Source organism: Myotis brandtii, unplaced genomic scaffold (genome assembly GCF_000412655.1).
Source record: "Myotis brandtii unplaced genomic scaffold, ASM41265v1 scaffold536, whole genome shotgun sequence".
NCBI lineage: Eukaryota > Metazoa > Chordata > Mammalia > Chiroptera > Vespertilionidae > Myotis > Myotis brandtii.
The window spans coordinates 1,200,752-1,221,982 of NW_005369967.1; the positions used below are offsets into that span (position 1 = coordinate 1,200,752).

Sequence of the window (21,231 nt, forward strand, 5' to 3'; positions counted from 1 at the left end):
GAGAGAATCAGCCCTAATCCCTCAGCCAGGGCCTGGAGGAGCAGCCCAGGCCGTGGGCACAGCCAGGACTGTGGACATTTCATGGCCTTTCCACTCCCACTCCAGCTGCCTAACAACTCTGCACTGCCCCCCTCGTCCACCTCCCCTGTCACCCCATCAGGACGCCTTGCACAGGAGAGGACACTGGTTTTCCCATGCCCATTGGGAACTGGCTGTTTCTGTTTTCTGGAGTAAAAAGGTTCCTGTGGGTCGGGTAAGGTCTCTGCTTGGCAGGAAGTTCTGAAACAGAGCCACTGACCACACCCACCTCCTCTGGGCATGGAGCAGCTCGGGTCCTGGGAGCTCATCTCTCCAGCAGAACTGAAGGGAAGACCTTGTGTACCCTTCTGTCCCTCACCCTTCACATGCCCAGAACCATCAGTATCGCACTTCCTAATTCCTATCACTGTATTTCATTAGTTCCATACTGTTTTACTAATCCTGAATCTAAACAGATTGGTTCAAAAGGAGATCGTTCTATTTTTAAAGTAGCTGGGGCTTCTGGGGGCAGGCATTGCCTTGCCGCCCCGGACCCGCTGATGGGCGGTTCCCGGGCTGCAAGGCAAAACCGGCTGCTGGGGCTTCTGGGTCCAGGTTTCTGGGTCTTCTGAGGCTGCCCTGGTTGGTGGTGCGCTGGCAGCTCGCGCTGTCCCGCCCTGCCTGCAGTATGCAAATTAGCCGCCATCTTTGTTGGCTGTTAATTTGCATATCATGCTGATTAGCCCATGGGAGGCATAGCGAAGGTATGGTCAATTACCATGTTTGTCTATTATTAGATAGGATTCTTGGAAAATAGATTCTGTGTTCCATAACACATGATAAACTTTTTAAACTATAGACACAACATTATTGTTAATAAGGATAAATTCATGGCCATGATACTTAGAAAATAAATTATATTATCATGGATGGGATGAACTTACAAGAATCCCAGAGGCATGTATTAATCCAATTTTGTATGCATAGTATATCAAAACCTCAGGAAAAGACCTTAATGAAATGGAAAATAGTGATTTGCCTGATAAAGAATTCAGAATACATTGTTCTCATCAAGGTCAGGAGAACAATGTATGAACAATGTGAGAATATCAACAAAGAGAAAATATAATAAAGTGCCAAACAAAAACCACAGATCTGAAGAATACAATAAATGAACTGAAAAAATACAGTAGAGGGGATCAACCACACTAGATGAAACAGAAGAGAGGATCAGCAAACTTGAAGACAAGGCAATGAAATTCATCCATCAGAGGAGTAAAAGGGAAAAAGAAAAATGGTAAAGATTGAGTCCCACCAACAACGCAGAGCAGGGTAAAGATTAAAAAACCAGCTCTGGGAGGACCCTGCAGCCACTGGGGACAGAGACCTGTGACCACAGCTACAGACCTGCGGACACCAAAAGTTCAGAGATCCCCGCGGCAGATCCGTGAGTAACAGAGCCCATCCCCCCTTCCCTGGTACGTTGTGCCTTGTTGTGTTGTATTTTGTGCCTTTAAATCAACGCAGCAGATTCAAGCAACAGCGGCCTCCTGATCTCCACACGCTCTGTCTGGGGAACAGTTACTGTGTGTGAAGCCTCCCTCCACCTGCCAGAAGAGCCACCACAGCTGTGAACAGCACCCACCAGAGGCCCTGCTATCAACGGAGGAGCCACTGCTACCACAACCGCCCAAGGAGCAACCACAGCCCGAGGAGCCACTGCCACCCAGGGAGCAGCCACTGAACGACTCAACAACTAGATATGTCAGTGAGATCAAACATGGGTAGACAAAGAAACCCCCAAAGGAAAGAGAAGGAGGACTCGCCAGAAAAGCAGCTAAGTGAGACAGAGGCATGCAACATGACGGAAAAAGAATTCAGAATAAGGGTCCTAGAGTACATGCACCGGTCGGAGGAAAAAATCAATACCATATGCAAGAAGCTAGAAGAATCAGATGAAAAATTCAATACCATATGCAAGAAGCTAGAAGAATCAGATGAAAAATTCAATACCATATGCAAGAAGCTAGAAGAATCAGATGAAAAATTCAATACCATATGCAAGAAGCTAGAAGAATCAGATGAAAAATTCAATACCATATGCAAGAAGCTAGAAGAATCAGATGAAAAATTCAATACCATATGCAAGAAGCTAGAAGAAACAGATGAAAAAATCAACAACTTAAGTAAGGCCCAAGAAGAAATGAAGAGTGATATAGCTGCCATAAAAAACTCCATTGAAAGTATCAACAGTAGACTAGGAGAAGCGGAGGACCGAATTAGTGAATTAGAAGACAAGGAAGCAAAACACACCCAAACTATACTGCAAATGGAGAAAAAAATTAAAAGACAGGAGGAGAGCCTAAGGGAGCTTTGGGACAACATGAAACGAAACAACATACGAATAATAGGGGTGCCAGAACAACAGAAAGATGAACATGGATTAGAAAACCTATTCGAAGAAATAATATCAGAAAACTTCCCTGAGGTGGGGAAGAAAAAAGTCACACAAGCCCAGAGAGTCCCAAACAAGGTGAATCCGAAAAGACCCACACCAAGACACATCATAATTACCATGGCAAATGTTCAGGACAAAGAGAGAATCTTACAGGCTGCAAGAGAGAGACGGAAAGTTACATACAAGGGATCTCCCATTAGATTATCAAATGATTTCTCAACAGAAACACATCAGGCCAGAAAAGAATGGACAGAAATCTACAAAGTGATGCAAAGCAAAGGACTGAATCCAAGAATACTCTATCCAGCAAGGCTTTCATTCAAAATTGAAGGGGAAATAAGAAGCTTCACAGACAAAAAAAGGCTAAGGGAGTTTATCACCACCAAGCCAGCCATGCAAGAAATGCTAAAGGGACTGGTGTAAAAAGAAGAAATAACAAGCTCAGAAAGAAAACAGCCACACACACAAAAAAAGAAATGGCTACAAACAAGTACCTTTCAATAATAACTTTAAATGTAAACGGACTAAATGCTCCAACCAAAAGACATCGAGTGGCTGAATGGATAAAAAAACATGACCCATACATCTGCTGTCTACAAGAGACCCACCTCATTAGAAGGGACTCACACAGACTGAAAGTGAAGGGATGGAAAAATATCTTTCACGCAAATGGAAAGGAAAAGAAAGCTGGGGTAGCAATACTTATATCGGACAAAATACATCTCAAAGTGAAGGCCATAACCAGAGATAAGGAAGGCCACTTCATAATACTAAAGGGATCAATACAACAAGAAGATATAACCCTGGTAAACATATATGCACCCAATGCAGGAGCACCCAAATTCATAAAAAAACTCCTGGAAGATATCAAAGGAGAGATCGACAACAATACAATCATAGTAGGGGACTTTAATACACCACTGACATCACTGGATAAGTCCTCTAGACAAACAATCAGCAAAGAAACAGCAATCCTAAATGACTCACTAGATCAGATGGACTTAATTGACATCTTCAGAACACTTCACCCCAAAGCCATGGAATATACATTCCTCTCAGGTGCTCATGGGACATATTCAAAAATAGACCACATATTGGGTCACAAGCAAAGTCTCCCCAAATTCAAGAAGATTGAAATCATAAAAAGCTTCTTCTCAGACCACGATGGCATAATGTTAGAAATAAACTACAATAAAAACAACCCAAAATACTCAAACACTTGGAAGCTGAATAGCATGTTATTAAATATTGATTGGGTTACCAATGAGATCAAAGAAGAAATTAAAAACATCCTGTGGAAACTAAACAATGAAAACACAACAATCCAAAACCTTTGGGATACAATGAAAGCAGTCCTGAGAGGGAAGTTTATAGCTCTACAGGCCTACCTCAACAAACAAGAAAAATGGTAAAGATAGCTTAAGGGACTCACATGACAACATCAAGTGGATTAATATTCACATTATAAGGATCCCAGAAGGAGAGAAGAAAGAAAAAGGGCCAGGAAATTTATTTGAAGAAACCGTGGCTGAAAATGTCCTTAACCTGGGGAAGGAAACAGATATTCAGATCCAGGAAGCCCACAGATGTCCAAATAAGAAAAACCTAAAGAGACCCACACAAAGACACATTGAAATTAAATTATCAAATATTAAAGAGGGAATATTAATAGCAGCAAGAGAACAACTATAGGGTATCCCAAAAAATGTGTATACACTTTACATAATTATAAAGACAGTGTTTATTAAAGTTTCATTTTAAAAAATGTAGTATAATTGCCCTAACCGGTTTGGCTCAGTGGATAGAGCGTTGGCCTGTGGACTGAAGGGTCCTGGGATCGATTCCAGTCAAGGGCATGTACCTTGGTTGCGAGCACATCCCCAGGAGGGGGTGTGCAAGAGGCAGCTGATCGATGTTTCTCTCTCATCGATGTTTCTAACTCTCTATCCCTCTCCCTTCCTCTCTGTAAAAAATCAATAAAATATATTTTTTTTAAAAAATAAAAAATGTAATAGAATCAGCTATTAAGGTGTGTATACATTTTTTCGCTTATATATAAGGAAACTCCCATAAGATTATTAATAGATTTTTCAGCAAAAACTTTCATCCTGGCCAGGTGGGTCAGTTCGTTGGAGCATCATCCTGTACCCCAGAAAGGTTGTGGGTTTGAGTCCCAGTCAGAGCATATTCCTAGGTTACAGGTTTGATCCTCAGTTAGGGTGCTTACAGGATGCAACCAATCAGTGTTTTTCTCTCCTTCTCCCTCTCCCTCTCCCCCTCATCCTTCTTTTTGGTCTAAAAAATTTAATGAAAACATATTCTCAGGTGAAGATTAAAACAAAAACCTTTGTAGGCCAGAAGGGAGTGGCATGATATATTTAAAGTGCTGAAAGAAATAAAGAGCTTTTCAACCAATATACTCTACCCAACAAAATTGTCCTTCAGAATTGAAGGAGAGAAGAAGAGTATATAAGACAAGAAAATGTTGAAGGACTTCATCTAGTTCAACAATGTTGTAACTAGACAGGCCTTACAAGAAATGTTAGAGGGACTTCTTTAAGCTGAAACAAAGGGTACTAATCAGTAACAGGAAAACTATATGAAAGTATAAATTTCTCTAGTAAAGGTAAGTATATAGTTCAATTTAGAATTTAAAAGTAGAACATGTGAACAGACCAATTATTAGTAAGGAGATTGAGTTAGTAAACCTAAAACCTCTCAAAAAACAAAGTGCAGGACCAGATGGTTTCACTGGATAATTCCACCAAATATTTAAAGAAGAATTAATACAATTCCTTCTCAAAAGTAATAAAAATTCTCCCAAAAATAGAAGAGGAGCGAACACTTCCCCAATCATTTACAAGGCCAACATTACCCTGATATGAAAACCAATCAAAGACAGTACAGGAAAACAAAATTATAGGCTAATAGACCTGATGAACATAGATGCAAAAATTCTCAACAAAATATTAGCCAACTGACTACAACATTGCATTAAGACAGCGGTTCTCAACCTGTGGGTCATAACCCCTTTGGCGGTAGAATGACCCTTTTACAGGAGTCACCTAAGACCATCCTGCATATCAGATATTTACATTACGATTCATAACAGTAGCAACATTACAGTTATGAAGTAGCAACGAAAATAATGGTTGGGTCACAACATGAGGAACTGTATTTAAAGAGCCAGAAGGTTGAGAACCACTGCATTAAGAGAATAATACATTATGATGAACTGGTTATTCCAGGGATGCAAGGATGGTTTAATAGCCACTAATTCATCAATATGATAGACCATTTTAACAAAATAACAAATATCATGTGATCATCTCAATAGATGCAGAAAATGCATTTGACCTAAGTTAACATTCATTCATAATGGAAACTTAACAAAGTGAATATAGAAGAAATGTATCTCAACATAAGAAAAGTCATATATGACAGATCTATAGCTAACAACATACTCAGTGGTGAAAAACTGAAAACTTTTCCTCTAATATCAGGAACAAGACAAGGACAACTAGTCTTGCCACTTTTATTCAAGATAGTACAGGAAGTCTTAGCCAGAGCAATTATGCAAATAAAAGGGGAAAAAATGCCACCCAAAATAGAAAGGAGGAAGTAAAATTGCTTCTATTTGTAAATGGCATATTATATATGGTAAACAATAAAGACTTCACACACACAAAAAAAAATTAGAATGAATAAATTCAATCAATAAAGTTGCAGGATACAAAGTCTATAATAATAAAAGCATTATATGCTAATTAGACCTGACGATCTTCCAGATGAAGCTGGGGCTGTGAGGGAAGCCTGGGTCTCGGGTGCCAGAGGGAAGCCGATGCTGTCAGCTGGTGGAGGGAAGGCCTACTCTTGTATGAATGTCATGCATCAGGCCTCTAGTCAATATATAAAAATTAGTTGCATTTCTATACAGTAATAATGAACTATCAGAAAGAGAAATTTTAAAAAAAGCAATCCCATATATAATTGCATCAAAAGAATAGGCTACCTAGGAATGAATTTAACCAAGGAAGTGAAAGATCTGTACACTGAAAATTATAAGACATTGATGAAAGAAATTGAAGTCTAATATAGAAAGATATTGTGTGCTCATGGATCGGAAGAATTAATATTGTTAAAATCTGCACATTCATTGCAATCCTTATCAGAATTTCAGTGGCATTTTTTCATGAAAATAGGATAATCCTAATGGAACCATAAAAGACCCTAATAGCAAAGCATCTTTAGAAAAATGAAAAATCACTTCCTGATTTCAAGGTATATTACAAAGCTTTAGTAATCAAGACAGTATGGTATTGGCATAAAACCAGATACACAGATAGGTGGAACAAAATAGAGAATCTATAAATAAACCCACATATGTATGGTCTATTAATTTATAACAAAGGAACCAAGAATATACCCTGGGGAAAGGGTAGTCTCTTCAATAAATGGTGTTGGAAAAACTATATAGCCACATGCAAAAGAACAAAATATGACCCCTGTCTTACACCATACACAAAAATCAACTAATATGAATTAAAGACTTTAATGTAATACCTGAAGCTGAAGATGGATTAAAGACTTGAATGTAATATCTGAAGCCATAAATCTCTTAGAAGAAAACATAGGGAGTAAGCTCCTGAACATTATTCTTGGCAGTGCTTTTCTGGAATTAACTTCAAAAAAAAGGCAACAAAAGCAAAAATCAGCAAGTGGGGCAACATAAAACTGAAAACTTTCTGTACAGCAGAGGAAACCGTCAACCAAATGAAAAGGCAACTTACAGAATGGGAGAAAATATTTGCAAATAATATATCTGATAAGAGGTTAATATCCAAATTATAGAAGTCATATAACTCAATCGAAAAACCAAATAATCTAATTTAAACATGAGCAGAGGATAATCGAATATACATTTTTGCAAAGAAGACATCCAGATGGCCAACGGGTACATGAAAAGTGGTCAATCGATATCACTAATCATCAGGAACACGTAAAACCAAAGGACAATGAGTTATCATCTCACACTTGTTAGAATGTCCATTATCAAAATACAGGAGATAAGAGGATGTGGAGAAAAGAGAATTCTTGTACAATGTTGGTGAGAATGTAAATTGGTTAATCTACTATGAAAAGAGTATGGAGGTTCATCAGAAATTAAAAGTAGAAGTACCATCTGATCCAGCTATTCTACTTCTGGTTATTTATCCAAAGGAAATGATAGTCACTGTCTCAAAAAGATACCTGCACCCCCATGTTCATTGGATCATTGTTTATAATCACAAAAAGATAGAAAGAACCTAGGATTCCATCAATTGATGAATGAATAAAGAAAAAATATATACATAGTTTTTGAAGAAATCATGACTAAAAATTTCCTATCCTGGGGAAGAACATATATATGTGCAATGAAATATTCAGCCACACACATACACAAAAAAAGGAAATCCTGCCACTTGCAACAACATGGATGGACCTTGAGTGTATTTACTAAGTGAAATCAGAGGGGGAAAAAATACTATATAATTTCATATGTGGAATTTAAAAATAAGCAGACCCATGACATAGAGAACAGATTGATGGTTGCCAGAGGCAGGATTGAGGAGTGGGTAAAATGGGCAACGGTGTTTAAAAGGTAAGAACTTCCACTTATAAATAAACTAGAGGCCCGGTGCACAAAATAGGGTCACTAGGCCTGACCAGCAATCAGGGCCAATCGGGGCCTTCTGGCTGCTAGCCGGGGCCTCCCTTCCCCTGCTGCTGGCTGCCAGCCAGGGCCTGCCTTCATTCTGTGCCACCCCCTGATGGTCAGTGCAAGTTGTCATAGCATATGATAGAACTCCTGGTTGAACTGCGGGGACACTTTGCATATTAGCCTTTGATTGATATATATACATATACATATACATACATATATACATGTATATCATGTATACATGTATATCATGTATATATATGTATACATACATGTATACATATATATATATGATTCTGGAGGTGTAATGTACAGTAGTTAATAATCCTGTATTGTATGTTTGAAAGTTTCCAAGACAGTAAATTGTAAGAGTTCTCATCACAAGAAGAAAAACTGTAACTGAAGTGATGGATGTTAACTAAATTTATTGTGATAATTATTTTGCAGTACATATATCAAATCATTATGTTCTACACCTAAAACTAATACAATGTTATTTGTCAATTATATTACAATTGAAAACAAAAGAATATGGAAAGTTTTAAATAAATAGCTATAAACTCTTCTCTTCGTGAATAGGAAAATAAAAAAACAAAATAGGAGATAATTTTAGGTTATTTCAGAGAGGGAGAGTAGTTAAAGAATAAACTCTAGAGTAGTTAAAGAATAGAAGTTTGGGGAAAATATTCTTATATGACTTTTAAACATTAGCTGCGCAATTTTAGGAATAGACTAATCAATACTTTTGTTTTCAAATAATGACCATGAGATATTGCCAGAGAATGATTACAATTCTCATATGAAATCCAGGCCTTCAATTTTTATCTCAGTCTTCCAGTCCTTTTCTAGTGTTTATGTTTCTTATATAACCACTTAGATTAAAGTGGCTTGGAAATTGACAGTGACCTATGAAAGACCTTTTACTTTAAATTGACTCTTTATCAATGGATCTGTTAACAACCGAGCTCTCCAAACTCCCAACTGCCATTCATTTACTAGACACCTTATTTTACTTTAAAACTTAATGACTTCCTAAGAACTCAAATGCCTCATTTAGCTCTTGAGCACCTTATGTGTTACATTTTTAAAGTTAAATATTATGTTAAGTATTTTGATACACTGTCTCATTAAAATCTTATAACCGTATGAGTTATCAAGAACCTGAAGTTAGAGAAAGATAATTTGACCATTATTTCTTTAAAGTGGCTTTAATTTATTCTGATTCCATGTTCAGTGCTTTTTTCCCATCCACCACACTGACCATTATTGTAAAAACCTCAGCCAGATTTCCCAATTTGTATACCAATTGGTGAATCTCTAGCCACAACAATTATATTTCTAAAACAATTGTTCTCATGTAAAGAACAGTGATTGATTCTTGTTGTTTAATATATTTAAACCAGCTTTTCGTTACCATTTAGTATTCATCCAGTTTATCTTTCCTTTTAGGCCTGTATGTGGAATCAGAGGGAAAACTCTCATAATTAACTTGCCAGGTAGCAAGAAGGGATCTCAGGTAAGAAACCTTGAGAATTATATGATTTAATGTTCTTGAGAATTATATGGTTTAGTGTACAAAGTTTTGGCCAGCTGTGAAATTTAGCCAACTGAAGAGTTGGAGCACTCCACAAGACTACCCTCACTTCTGACACCAATTGCAATTCAGTACATTTCCAAAACCACTCTCAGCTTCAATAATTCATTAAAAAGACTCACAGAACTCACTGAAGAGGTATACCCACAATTATGGCTTATTGCAGGGAAAGGATGCAGGTTAAAATCCACCAAGGGAAGAAGTGCATTAGACAGAGTACAGGAGAGTTACCAAGTAGGAACGTCTGTTATCCTCTCCCTGTGGAGTTAGAAATGCATTAAAATCTCCTGGCATCAATGTGTAGCAACACAGGGAGCATTGCCAATCAGGGAAGATCCAAGCCTTTGGTGTCCAAAGTTTTACTACGGCTCATCAAATACTGCTCATATGGCTGACTTTTAGTCTCTAGCCCTTCCCAGAAGTTGGGCTGATACCTTTAATGTCCAACACTTTCCAGAAGTAAAACTGTTAGCACATTGCCCAAAGCCCCATAATAAATCACACTGTTAGACTGTCTGGTGTCTTTGTACTTTCCCAGTACAAAAACACTCCTATCACTTATCAGTTACTGAGGGCAAAAACCAGACTCTCTTTGAATAAAGTTAATTCATTATTAGACAAACTACTCCCTAGCCTTTGGCCAAGGCTATATGAAAGCTAAATGATTGTATTTGTTTGACTGGATATCTATATTGACTATAGCATTTTTATTATAGACACAAAAACAATAAAAGTGTGAATATGCCTAAGATTTGGAGAAGCCAGTGTGGGACTGGGGTAGATTTCAAGAAATAGCTAATCCATCCTCTATAGCCATTACATACATTTTCATATTTTTTGTACTAATTTACTGATTTTTCACCTTTAACTACTATTTGTAGTTTATGATATATTCACATAGAACTATTTACCATAGAAATTAGCTCTGTTGCTAAGGTCAGTCATTTTCCATTGGTATTACAATTTTGAGGAGGCTTTAACTCTGTTTCTCAGTACATATAACCAGTTTTATAATCTTACTAAAGTGCCAGTATTATAACATATCACAGTATAGTAGTAAATATAATGTGAAAAATAAAAGTCAGAAGATATTGGCACATAGTTGAATTCCTGCACATACATTAAAGTTACCCTTGTCCATCATCATATCATATGACAACAATGCCTCCTAGAATGATGCTACTCAGATTTAAGGTTTGTCATGTTCCAGAAGCAGTAGTCTCAACAACATATGGCTTTTCCCTTTCTGGCATCTGTTACAACTGAGCTAAGAAACAACATCATCTCTTGTTCTAAACCTCTTTTGATACACCAATATATTGGATTGCCCTCATTGCATAAACCATTTATTCACTCATTTACCTTTAGGTACCATTTCTTCTCTCCATTATACCCAAACTTTTCCTTTGAAAATCTTTGATGAGACAATTAGTTTGGCCAGTATGTGATCCAGATTGCCACCAGTAATACCTCTTTAGCAAGTGCCTCCCACCCAGTTCATTTCCTTTCATATAAGGTAGGATTACTTACATATAGAACTAGTAGGCACTCACAGTTGCAGTCCTGGTTTAGGACCACTACATCTGATAGGGGGGGAAATTGAGGTGACATGGGGGAAAAAAGTAATGTCCTAAAGTAAAAAGTATGTCATTAGAGCATCTTCCCCCAACCCTCTCTTCCCCAGAAAAGTAGAGGAATCTGTCTAATGGGCACCATCCCTTGGACTCCCTCATGTTGAGTATGATCACACACCAATGAAGGTGTATACGTAAGCCAGCCCTTCATGTCTTTATCTCCTCCCCTTTGAGACAAGTGTTTCATTGTCCATTCCAATTTTCTATCAAATCATTGCTCTAGATGAAAGTGTGTTCCTTGGTATAATGGTCATTGATATACTATCTTCTGCTCTGGGCCTTTCATAGTACACTGAGCATTTGTATCTACCACTGGGTAAGCAAAGCCCAATTTAGAGTAAGTGTCTATTCCTGTTAGGACAAATTTGTAGCCTCCAGAGACTACTGGCATCAGGCCAACTTGCCATCTATGTGAAAGACCTTTCCCCGTGGAATCTGCTGTATAGCCCTGTGCCGTCTCTGTCTCTCTTGTTAGCAGACAGAACAGTCCTTGTTGGCATTGTGTGTCTCAGAAAGTGCAAGACGAATATATCTACATTCATCCCATCTTGCAGCCCCCTAATGTTCACTCATCTCATGGGTCCAGGTGGCCATATCAAGAAGGCACATCAATACCTGCTCACCAGTTTCAATCAGTTTCCAATTCTGGAAGGGGGTTCTTTTGATGGGCATTAACATATCTTACTTTAATATACCCCTTGCATTGCCAGGGTGATTTTCATGGGGCTATGCCCCATACAGGAATCCCTTTAGTAGACCAGTTTTCCATTGTCCTTCTGCCTGACCATATGGCCAGGCCATTAGACACTTCCCATGATTCAATTAAAACCCAAATATAGGGCCAAAAATCATGCAGTTCAGCCCATCGAGCTGATTTGTTTTTACCTTCTTCAATCAGAGTGGCGGCCTTCCAAACAGGATGCTGTCCCTTCACCTTGGAATTGCCATCCATAAACCAAGCAGCTCTTTGTTGATCAATAGAAAGCTGTTTATAGGGCACCGCCCAAGCGGCCTAAGTGGCCATAGGATCCAGCAGCTCCTCAGGTGCTTCCGAAGTCGGCCCTAGGTGAAAAGAGGCTACCTGCTCGTGAGTACCTCCTTGCATTCTCCTGGTAGCATGATCCTATATCCACCATTTCCATTTTATTATGGAACTCTCCTAGGCATTGCCTTCCCCATTAGAACATTTCTCTGACCTTACCTAAGACATTATGGATATTTCAGGTTTCAAGATTATATTATTCTATGTCATTTAGTAATAAGGGAAGTTTCAATTAAAGTTCAATAATAAGCTAGTAATTGTTTCCTCAAATACAGATTTTCTGGACCAAAATCTCAGCAGTTGTTGCTGGGTAGCTCTCATAGGTTTTGCCATAAGTCCTAGTTTGCACTCTACACAAAGCTATTGTACAGCAAATGAATGAACTGTGTGGGCTCAGACGATCTTTTGATTTTCACTTAGCACATCCAATCTATATTGGATGGAAGAGTGGGTTTACATGCCTTCTGTCATACAATACTAGATAGGGGAAGAATTCTCCAAACACAATATCCATTCCCATAATACATTCAGGTAAAGGAGACTCACCACTTCACATAAAGTTCACTGTACAAACCTGCTATTTTCATCCAAACTTTCACCTTAATCCCTATTGCGCTCCTATACCCTCTCAACCTAATATTATCCCCCAATTAGGACCTTAACAAGTTTTAGAATCACAGTACATGGTACTCCCATGTCAAGAAGTCCCCCCAAAATCTCTTCTCCATTTTCTGACCATTTGACCAATTTATGTGCATATGGCCTTGGATTTCTAGGCCTACACTGGGCGAAGGGATCCAGACCCTTTTGTCAGGCCTTATCTTGACTAGATTATGGGATCATCCATCACGTTAGGTGATTCAAGGTGAGTTTTCTTACAGTCATCTTTGTCTTCTCGCTTTTTAAATATTTCTAAACTAAATAGAGATTTGTTTAGGACCTCTCAATAGAGATTTGTTTAGGACCAAAGCCCTCATATTAAACTACATTGTTAGATGGTGCAGTGCCATAGTCACCAGGAAATCAAATACACTCCTATCAGGAGACAAGCAACTGCTCCTATCTGTGCTCAACCCACAACAATGCTACATTAAGACCTTTGTTTTGCCCCCATCAGTGCTCACTTTATTCAGCCATTTATTTATTTTTTATTCAATTGAATTTATTGGGGTAACAATGGTTAATAACATTATATAGGTTTTAAGTGTACAATTCTATGATACATCTATTATTGCATTTTGTGTGCCCACCACCCACAGTCGAATCTCTTCCGTCACCATATATTGGACCCCCTTTACCCTTTACTACCCTCTTAACCCTGCTTCCCTCTGGTAATTACCATACTGTTGTCTGTGTCTATGAGATTTTATTTGTTTTGTTTGTTCATGTGTTGCTTTCAGTTTTATATCCCACATATGAGTGAAATCATATGATTCTTCACTTTTTCTGTCTGATTTATTTTAATTAGCATGATATTCTCCAATTTTATCCTGCTAGGACAAGTCCTATTCTCTTATGAATTAATCTAACTTTATTCACTGTTTATGACTTTAACCTAACTTTTTTCCTTCGGAAGCAGCTCTGAGGTTAGCAACTATATATTGGACAAGCCAAAATCTCAGCTTGGCTCAGCCTCAGGATCCACTCCAACATTCTCCCTTATATTAATTTTAGCTAGCACAGATATCAGTAACCAAGGGACTATATATGTACCTTGTTTCTTGTTATTTTACATTTATTTATCCATTCAGTAACACAGCTCCTTAGGAGTTGGATCTTTCATTTCGAAATTCCATTGCTAACTTTAATCTTCGATAACTAATTGCAGCACAGCTGCATTTCCTTTCTGTGAGTGACTTTGTGTTCACTCAGGCTTTAAAGACTCATCATTCTTTACCCTCTCTTCCTTCCTCCTCCCAGATCACATGTTTCATGCATCACACTCTTTCTAGCAAATCCCACTTCTAATACCAATTGTAAGGAGTTTTGGCCAACTGCAAAAGTTAGCCAACTACAAGACTGCCCTCATTTCTGACACCAGTTGCAATTCAAAGGATTTCTAAAACCACCCTCAGTTTTACTAATTCAATAGGACTCATAGAACTCACTGAAAGCTGTTATACTCACAGTTATATGTTATATTACATGGAAAGAATATGGATTGAAATCAGCCAAGGGAAGAAGCAGAAAGGGCAGAGTCTAAGAGAGGTACCAAATGAGGAACTCTGGTTATCCTCTTAAACTACTCTCCATAATATGAGACGATACAGACAGACTATTGCTAGCAAGGTACCCTGGCTTTTTGCCTATGGTGTCCAGAGTTTTTATTGGGACTTGATCACATATTTCCTGCAAAGCTGACATTTAGCCTAGTCTTTTCCAGAGGGAAGACTGGTGATTTTACTCTCTAGTTCCTTCCAGAGGCAAAACTAATAATGTTTCCTGAAGCCCTCATAATAAATCAGTGTTAGGCTGTCCAGTAGCTAAAGCCCCCAAGCAAACAAATACATTTCTATCATGCATGAAATTCCAAGGCACTAGAGATCACCTCTCAAAATTTGAAAGTAAAGGCCAAACCTCTCTTTGGTTAAGGTTAAATCCTTTACTATCCAATCTTTATCAGTAAAGTGATTGAGCTATGCAAAAAGAGATCAAAATATTGGGCATGCTTTCATGTATTTCAGTAACCCTCCATAAATTCAAGATACTTTTTTTACATCTTACATTTTAAGGTAAGTTACTTTAAATATAAAAGAGAAAGACCTCTGCCCCAACACATTCCCCAAACATATATGACCCAATGTTCTAAGGTTAACATTCTCACCTATTCTCTTTTTGATGGTACATTATAGGTAATAGTGTGCAGCTGAGCAGGAGACTGTATTGACTTTAATGCAGTGTTTTGTACAAAGTTATATCTAATGTTGACTAGCTGTACTTTATGATGGTAGTCAGAACTTTAGATCTCTGGATAAAATAGCTCAGTCCTCAAGTGGTTTGTTAGTTCTAATGCTCTGCTCTAATTAGAGAGGTAAAAACTGTTTTTTTTCTTTTCCCATAATATATCCTTGAACCCCAAAGTTGTATAAACATTTTTGGTCAAAAAAATATTGTGTGCTTATATAGTACTGTAGTTCCTCAAAGAATACTGTAATATACAACATGCTTACTTCCTTTTTCATATTACAACAATAATGCTTTAAATATGATTCATTCTTAAGACTGATGAAAAGAAATGCAAATCCAAAAATCACAAATAAGTTTGATTGCTACCATTTTTTATGCCTATAAAAGTACTTCATCTTCATTTTTTTCTTTCTCTTGCATACAGGAATGCTTTCAGTTCATACTGCCAGCTCTACCTCATGCCATTGACCTTTTACGTGATGCCATTGTAAAAGTAAAGGAAGTGCATGATGAACTTGAAGATTTACCTTCCCCACCACCTCCTCTTTCTCCTCCTCCCACAACTAGCCCCCATAAACAGACAGAAGACAAAGGGGTTCAATGTGAAGAAGAGGAAGAAGAGAAGAAAGACAGTGGTGTTGCTTCAACAGAAGATAGTTCTTCATCACATATAACTGCAGCAGCCATTGCTGCCAAGGTAAGCTTTCTGAGAGAGACCCAGCAATCTAAAGGACCCACAGGTAAATGTACTGATTTCATCCCTCTTCTCATCTCATCATTCCGTAAGTTTAAAACCTCTTTACTACATTCTTTAAAAAGAACAGAGATACTCATGACGCCGCTGTTTCCTCCATAATGTAGAGTTCTTGAAAGCCTTGAAGCTTGTTCTGAGTTCTGAGGCATTCAAGATACTGCTGTTACCTAGTGAAGTAAAAGCTGCAATGATAAACAATGTGATAAACAATGTGACATTGAAGAACTTTTTGGAGATGTCATTTTTGTGTAATAATAAATATATAATGTTCACATATTCAAAAAATCAAATATGCACAATTTCTTAAAGGAACAGTAATTCAGTGGTTCTCAACCTGTGGGTCGCGAACAATGAAAATACATCCTGCATATTAGATATTTACATTACGATTCATAACAGTAGCAAAATTACAGTTATGAAGTAGCAATGAAAATAATTTTATGGTTGGGGGTCACCACAACATGAGGAACTGTATTAAAGGGTCGTGGCATTAGGAAGGTTGAGAACCACTGCTAGATGATTCAAGAGATTAGTTAAAAAGGTTAATAAAGATATTTTAATGTAAGTGTTTTCAGCAATTAACTAAACAGTTATTTAAATAAATGACAGATTACCATAGTGGTGTAGGCAGGAAATGGATATAAGGTATTTGCATTTTTAATCTAATAAAGTAATATTATTAGAACAGTACCAACATATTAAAAACTCTTTTGGGGAAATGCAGGGAGTAGGGTACCATGAGGTACTTGAATAAATTTAGTCATTTTAAGTCACAGAACATCATTTACATTATTATCCATACCTAGTATGCTTTACCCAGTGTGCTTTAAAATCTTCAAAAAGTAAAATATCACTTCTGGGAATAATGATTGTTCATTGATTGAGAGCATAAAGAGTAAAAATCCAATTACTATCTTAAGCAATTCCTAACATTTTACGGATTATCCAGATATTTTGCCTATGAGGATTGCATGAGAGGGTTTTTTGACAACATATAGATAGAAAGGATCATATAGATCCTTTTGAAGTGTACATTCAGACAACCAGCAGGTGATCCTTTCACTGAAGACAGATGATTCTATCTTCAGATCAATTTAATGATCCATTAAGTTTTTACTTAAGGCTAGTATTTAAGATGTATGTGAATTTTGTTTTGTTTTGCTGGAACTAATTGGTGAATAATATACATTTAAAAATCAATGTATGTTCTTTTTCTTTTACTCTTAATTAAAAGAGTAAAAAATACCACCAATTTCAATCTTAAGAAAAAAGCTTATAGCATTTGAAATCTAAGCTGATTTGACATTTCATTGTTCCATTTGTTTTCACCTTTTTTCCTTTCCAGTCATTTTGCTTGTATAGTTTCATGTTTTCTTGTCACTGTATTCATAGTTATTATGTGTTGTGCATTAGAAGCATCCATTCTACACCAGTCCTGCTGTTATCATGGCACATGGTGAGCAGCCCATCCCTGGTCTCATCAGTTATTCCCATCATGCAACAGGCAGTGCAGATGAACGGGTAAGACAAAGAGGCTTTTGCATTAATGATTTTGCAAGCATACCACCTACCTCCTATCTTTAGAGGTAGGCTATAACATATTATGGGAAATATGTTTTATTCAGAAGGACCTTCAGCAGTGCTTTCTTGTGAAAGTGTAAGTGCCACTGACTATATTTCATCGAAGAATTTAATTTAATAGAGTTTCTCCTATACCTAAATTATTACTACTCTAATATCATTAAGATTCTGAAGTATGTGGCAATGAGCTTTCATTACATGACTTCCAGGAAATTCATTGCTCAGAAGTTTTTTTTTTTCTTTAGCAGTTTTATCAAATACCTTCAGATAAATTACCCTGCTTAATTAAAGTAATTTCTTTAAGAGGTTCAGCCTATGTCTTAAAATCTAAACAGATTGTTCAAGCTAATTTTCATTTGTATTAACCTTGGGGTTTTTTTGCTCATGATTTTACATCTTATTTTCTTTTCCTTCACTATGTTCTCATTACAACCATTTAAAGAGTTGAGTCTTGATACAAATTCTGAGATTTCTAAGATAGAAACTTTCAAGGATACATATCACTTCTTTTAGTCACTGGCTGAATGATAGTTTGCAAGAAATGCCAGACTAGGAAAGATTAAACTGATAAGTATAACTGACTAAGCAGTGATAATTTAGAGTATGGCTGCAAAAAAAGGAAAAAAAAAATATAGATAGATAGATGGATAGATAGATAGATAGATAGATAGATAGATAGATAGATAGATAAATAGATAGATAGATAGATATTAGAGGCCCAATACATGAAATTCATGCAAGGGCCTCGGCCCTCGCAGCCGTGGCGGCTTGCCTCGGCCCTCGCAGCCCCGACTTAGTCTGGAAGTCTAATTAGCATATTATGATTTATTATTATACTAGAGGCCCGGTGCATGAAATTCGTGCACGGGTAGGGTCCCTAGGCCTGGCCAGCAATCAGGGCCGATCAGGGCCTTCTGGCTGCCAGGCAGGGCCTTCCTTCATTCCATACCACCCCCTGGTGGTCAGCTCACATCATAATGAGCGATCAAACTCCCAGTCTCCCAGTCGAACTCCTAAGGGGACACTTTGCATATTAGCCATATATCTATATATATATAAAATAGAGAAATATGCAAATTAGCCCGGACGCCATAACGGTCACGACTGAACAGCAGGGACTTGAGCAGCTGCAGGCTCCCAGCACCGCCAGCCCCCTATCGGCCAGCACACCCTCGGGCCTGGAATAATGACACATTCAAAGTGAGCCCAGAGTCACTGCACAGGGGGCTGCGGATCAGGGAGCTGCAGATCAGGGGGGCTGTGGATCAGGGGTGCTGCTGATCAGGGGGCTGCGGCACTGGGGACCCCAGCTCCGAGCCCACAGCCTGGCCTCAGGGCTGCAGCTGTGGCTGTGCTGCCCAGCAGGGAGCCCCACAATCTGCCCCCACAGACTCAGGAGAACCAACGGGTCTGTGGGGACGGCCAGGAAGAGGCCTCACCTGGCACCCTTTACTTTGTGAGGAGGGCCTGTGGATGGGAGTTGGGGGCCAGACTGTGACCAGCGATCAGTGTTTGAAGAGGGAGCCGTCAGCCCCGTGGACTTTCTCTCCCAACGAAGAGGGCCATGCCGGGCCCGCGTGGCCACTGCCCACCCCCACTGGTGTCTGCAGTCCCACGTGGGACCGTGAACCATGTCTGAGCCACTCTGAGGTGGAGCCCACATCACCTCTTTAAAGTTTTCATTTTTGCTGATCGGACCTTTGCCAGGCAGCGTAGAAGCCAGGACAGTGGGCACAGTGGAGCCTGCAGACGGGCACCCAGGAGCTCCTGGGCTCCCATGGCTTCATTCAGAGAAGGTGCCCCCCACATACCGTTCACCTCAGCCTGTAGGGAGCAGCACAGTCACTGCGACAGGCACGGCCCCAAAGCTGCTCCTGAACCTCACTCTTCCTCCCTCGGCTCCCAAAGCCCAACGCAGTCTGTGAACAGCCCTGCAGAGGGTTGGCTGGTGCCCTCCCCAGGTACCAGACAGGACCAGGCAGCCGGGGGGGTGAGGTTGGCCTGGGGCAGACTTAGCCCTTGCAAGCTGTGTCACAGCAGATCTTGAGCAGCAAAAACTTACCAATAGGCATGTTTGTGCAGACATTTTAAACAACATCCACTTTTAAAACTGAATTGAGAAGCATAGATTGTTGCTCTAGAGAGCAATGCTTCGGCGAGACCCCGAGGTCACCTTGGAGGCTAGAACCAAAAGTTACATGATAGCAAGTGTTGGCGAGGATGTGGACAAATCCGAGCCCTCACACACTGCTGTTGGAATGGAAATGGTGCAGCCGCTCCTCAAATGATTAATATCAGTCACATAGGACCCTGCAACACGCCACTCCGAGGTATACACCCAAGTGAGGCAGCCGGTCACAAAACGCCCATTGTGTATGGTCCCATTCCCATGAAATGTCTGAAACAGCAGTGTGCAGATGGCTGGGTGGGGCAGGCAGCTAGATGGGAAAGGTGGCACGGGGTTTCTTCTAGAAGCAATATAACATTCTAAAAGTGACTGGTGGTGCCCTGGCTGGTTTGGCTTAGTGGATAGAGCATCAGCCTACAGACTGCAGGGTCCCGAGTTCAATTCTGGTCAAGGGCACATGCCCAGGTTGCGAGTTCAATCCCCACTAGGGGGCATGCAGGAGGCAGCTGAGACCCATGATATTAATGTTTCTCTCTCCCCCTCTCCCTTCCCCTCTGAAATCAAGATACACACACACACACACACACACACACACACACACACACTAATAAAAGGGTAATATGCTTATTAGACCGGATAGACCTGACATCTTCCTAACGTCATTCTGGACATACTTCCTGACAAAGCCGGGGCCCAGCCTAGAGGAAGCTGCCCGGGGTCCCGGGTGCCTGCGGCTGGCCAGAGGGAGGGAAGCCCTGGTCCCGGGTGCCAGAGGGAAGCCAGTGCCAGCAGCCCAGGGAAGGAAGGCCTACTCTTGCACAAATTTTCAGGCAACGGGCCTCTAATATGTGTGTGTGTGTGTGTGTGTGTGTGTGTGTGTGTGTGTGTCTGTACTGAGTGACCAGATTATTATGACCACCTGATGTTTGTAGGCAAATTAGCTATAATTTCGCACTGAAGTTGCTAGAGGGCCAGACTTTTCTAAATAGGGAAGCAGGTTGTTTACCACGACAGTAGAAGTGATTTTTTTCTGAAGATATGGGTAAACAACGCTATTTGACAGCCTTTGAACGTGGGATATATTTGAACATAAGTGGCCAGATTATTATGACCACCCCATCAGTACTTCATTGGGCCACCTTTTGCTTTCAATACTTCGGCAATTCTTGGCATTGACTCCAAGAGATGTTGAAAGGTGATGTGAGGAATCTGACACCATGCCTGATGAACAGCACTGTCCAGTTCTGTGAGATTTAATGGTTGTGGAACCAGCTGCCTGATGGCTCTTTTAACTTCGTCCCACAAATGCTCAATTGGATTGAGATATGGTGATTGTGGGGGCCACCTAAGCAAGGTAAAGTCTCCCTCATGTTCTTGAAACCACTCCTGCACAATACGAGCACCGTGGCATGGC

The 21,231-nt window shown here is 39.5% G+C and overlaps 1 protein-coding gene across 13 annotated transcripts in view; it reads left to right on the forward strand.

Annotated features, from left to right (window-relative positions):
- GPHN (gephyrin) overlaps positions 1–21,231 on the forward strand; it is a 445,634-nt gene that overhangs the window by 252,543 nt on the left and 171,860 nt on the right. For 7 of the 13 annotated variants that reach the window (XM_005877905.2, XM_014549124.1, XM_005877907.2 and 4 more), the window contains 3 exons: positions 9,627–9,693; positions 15,779–16,051; positions 17,522–17,629. In XM_005877905.2, the coding sequence (XP_005877967.1) occupies positions 9,627–9,693; positions 15,779–16,051; positions 17,522–17,629 (448 nt within the window). The remainder of the gene's footprint in view (positions 1–9,626; positions 9,694–15,778; positions 16,052–17,521; positions 17,630–21,231) is intronic. The other 6 variants (XM_005877906.2, XM_014549126.1, XM_005877903.2 and 3 more) reach the window with 1 other exon arrangement.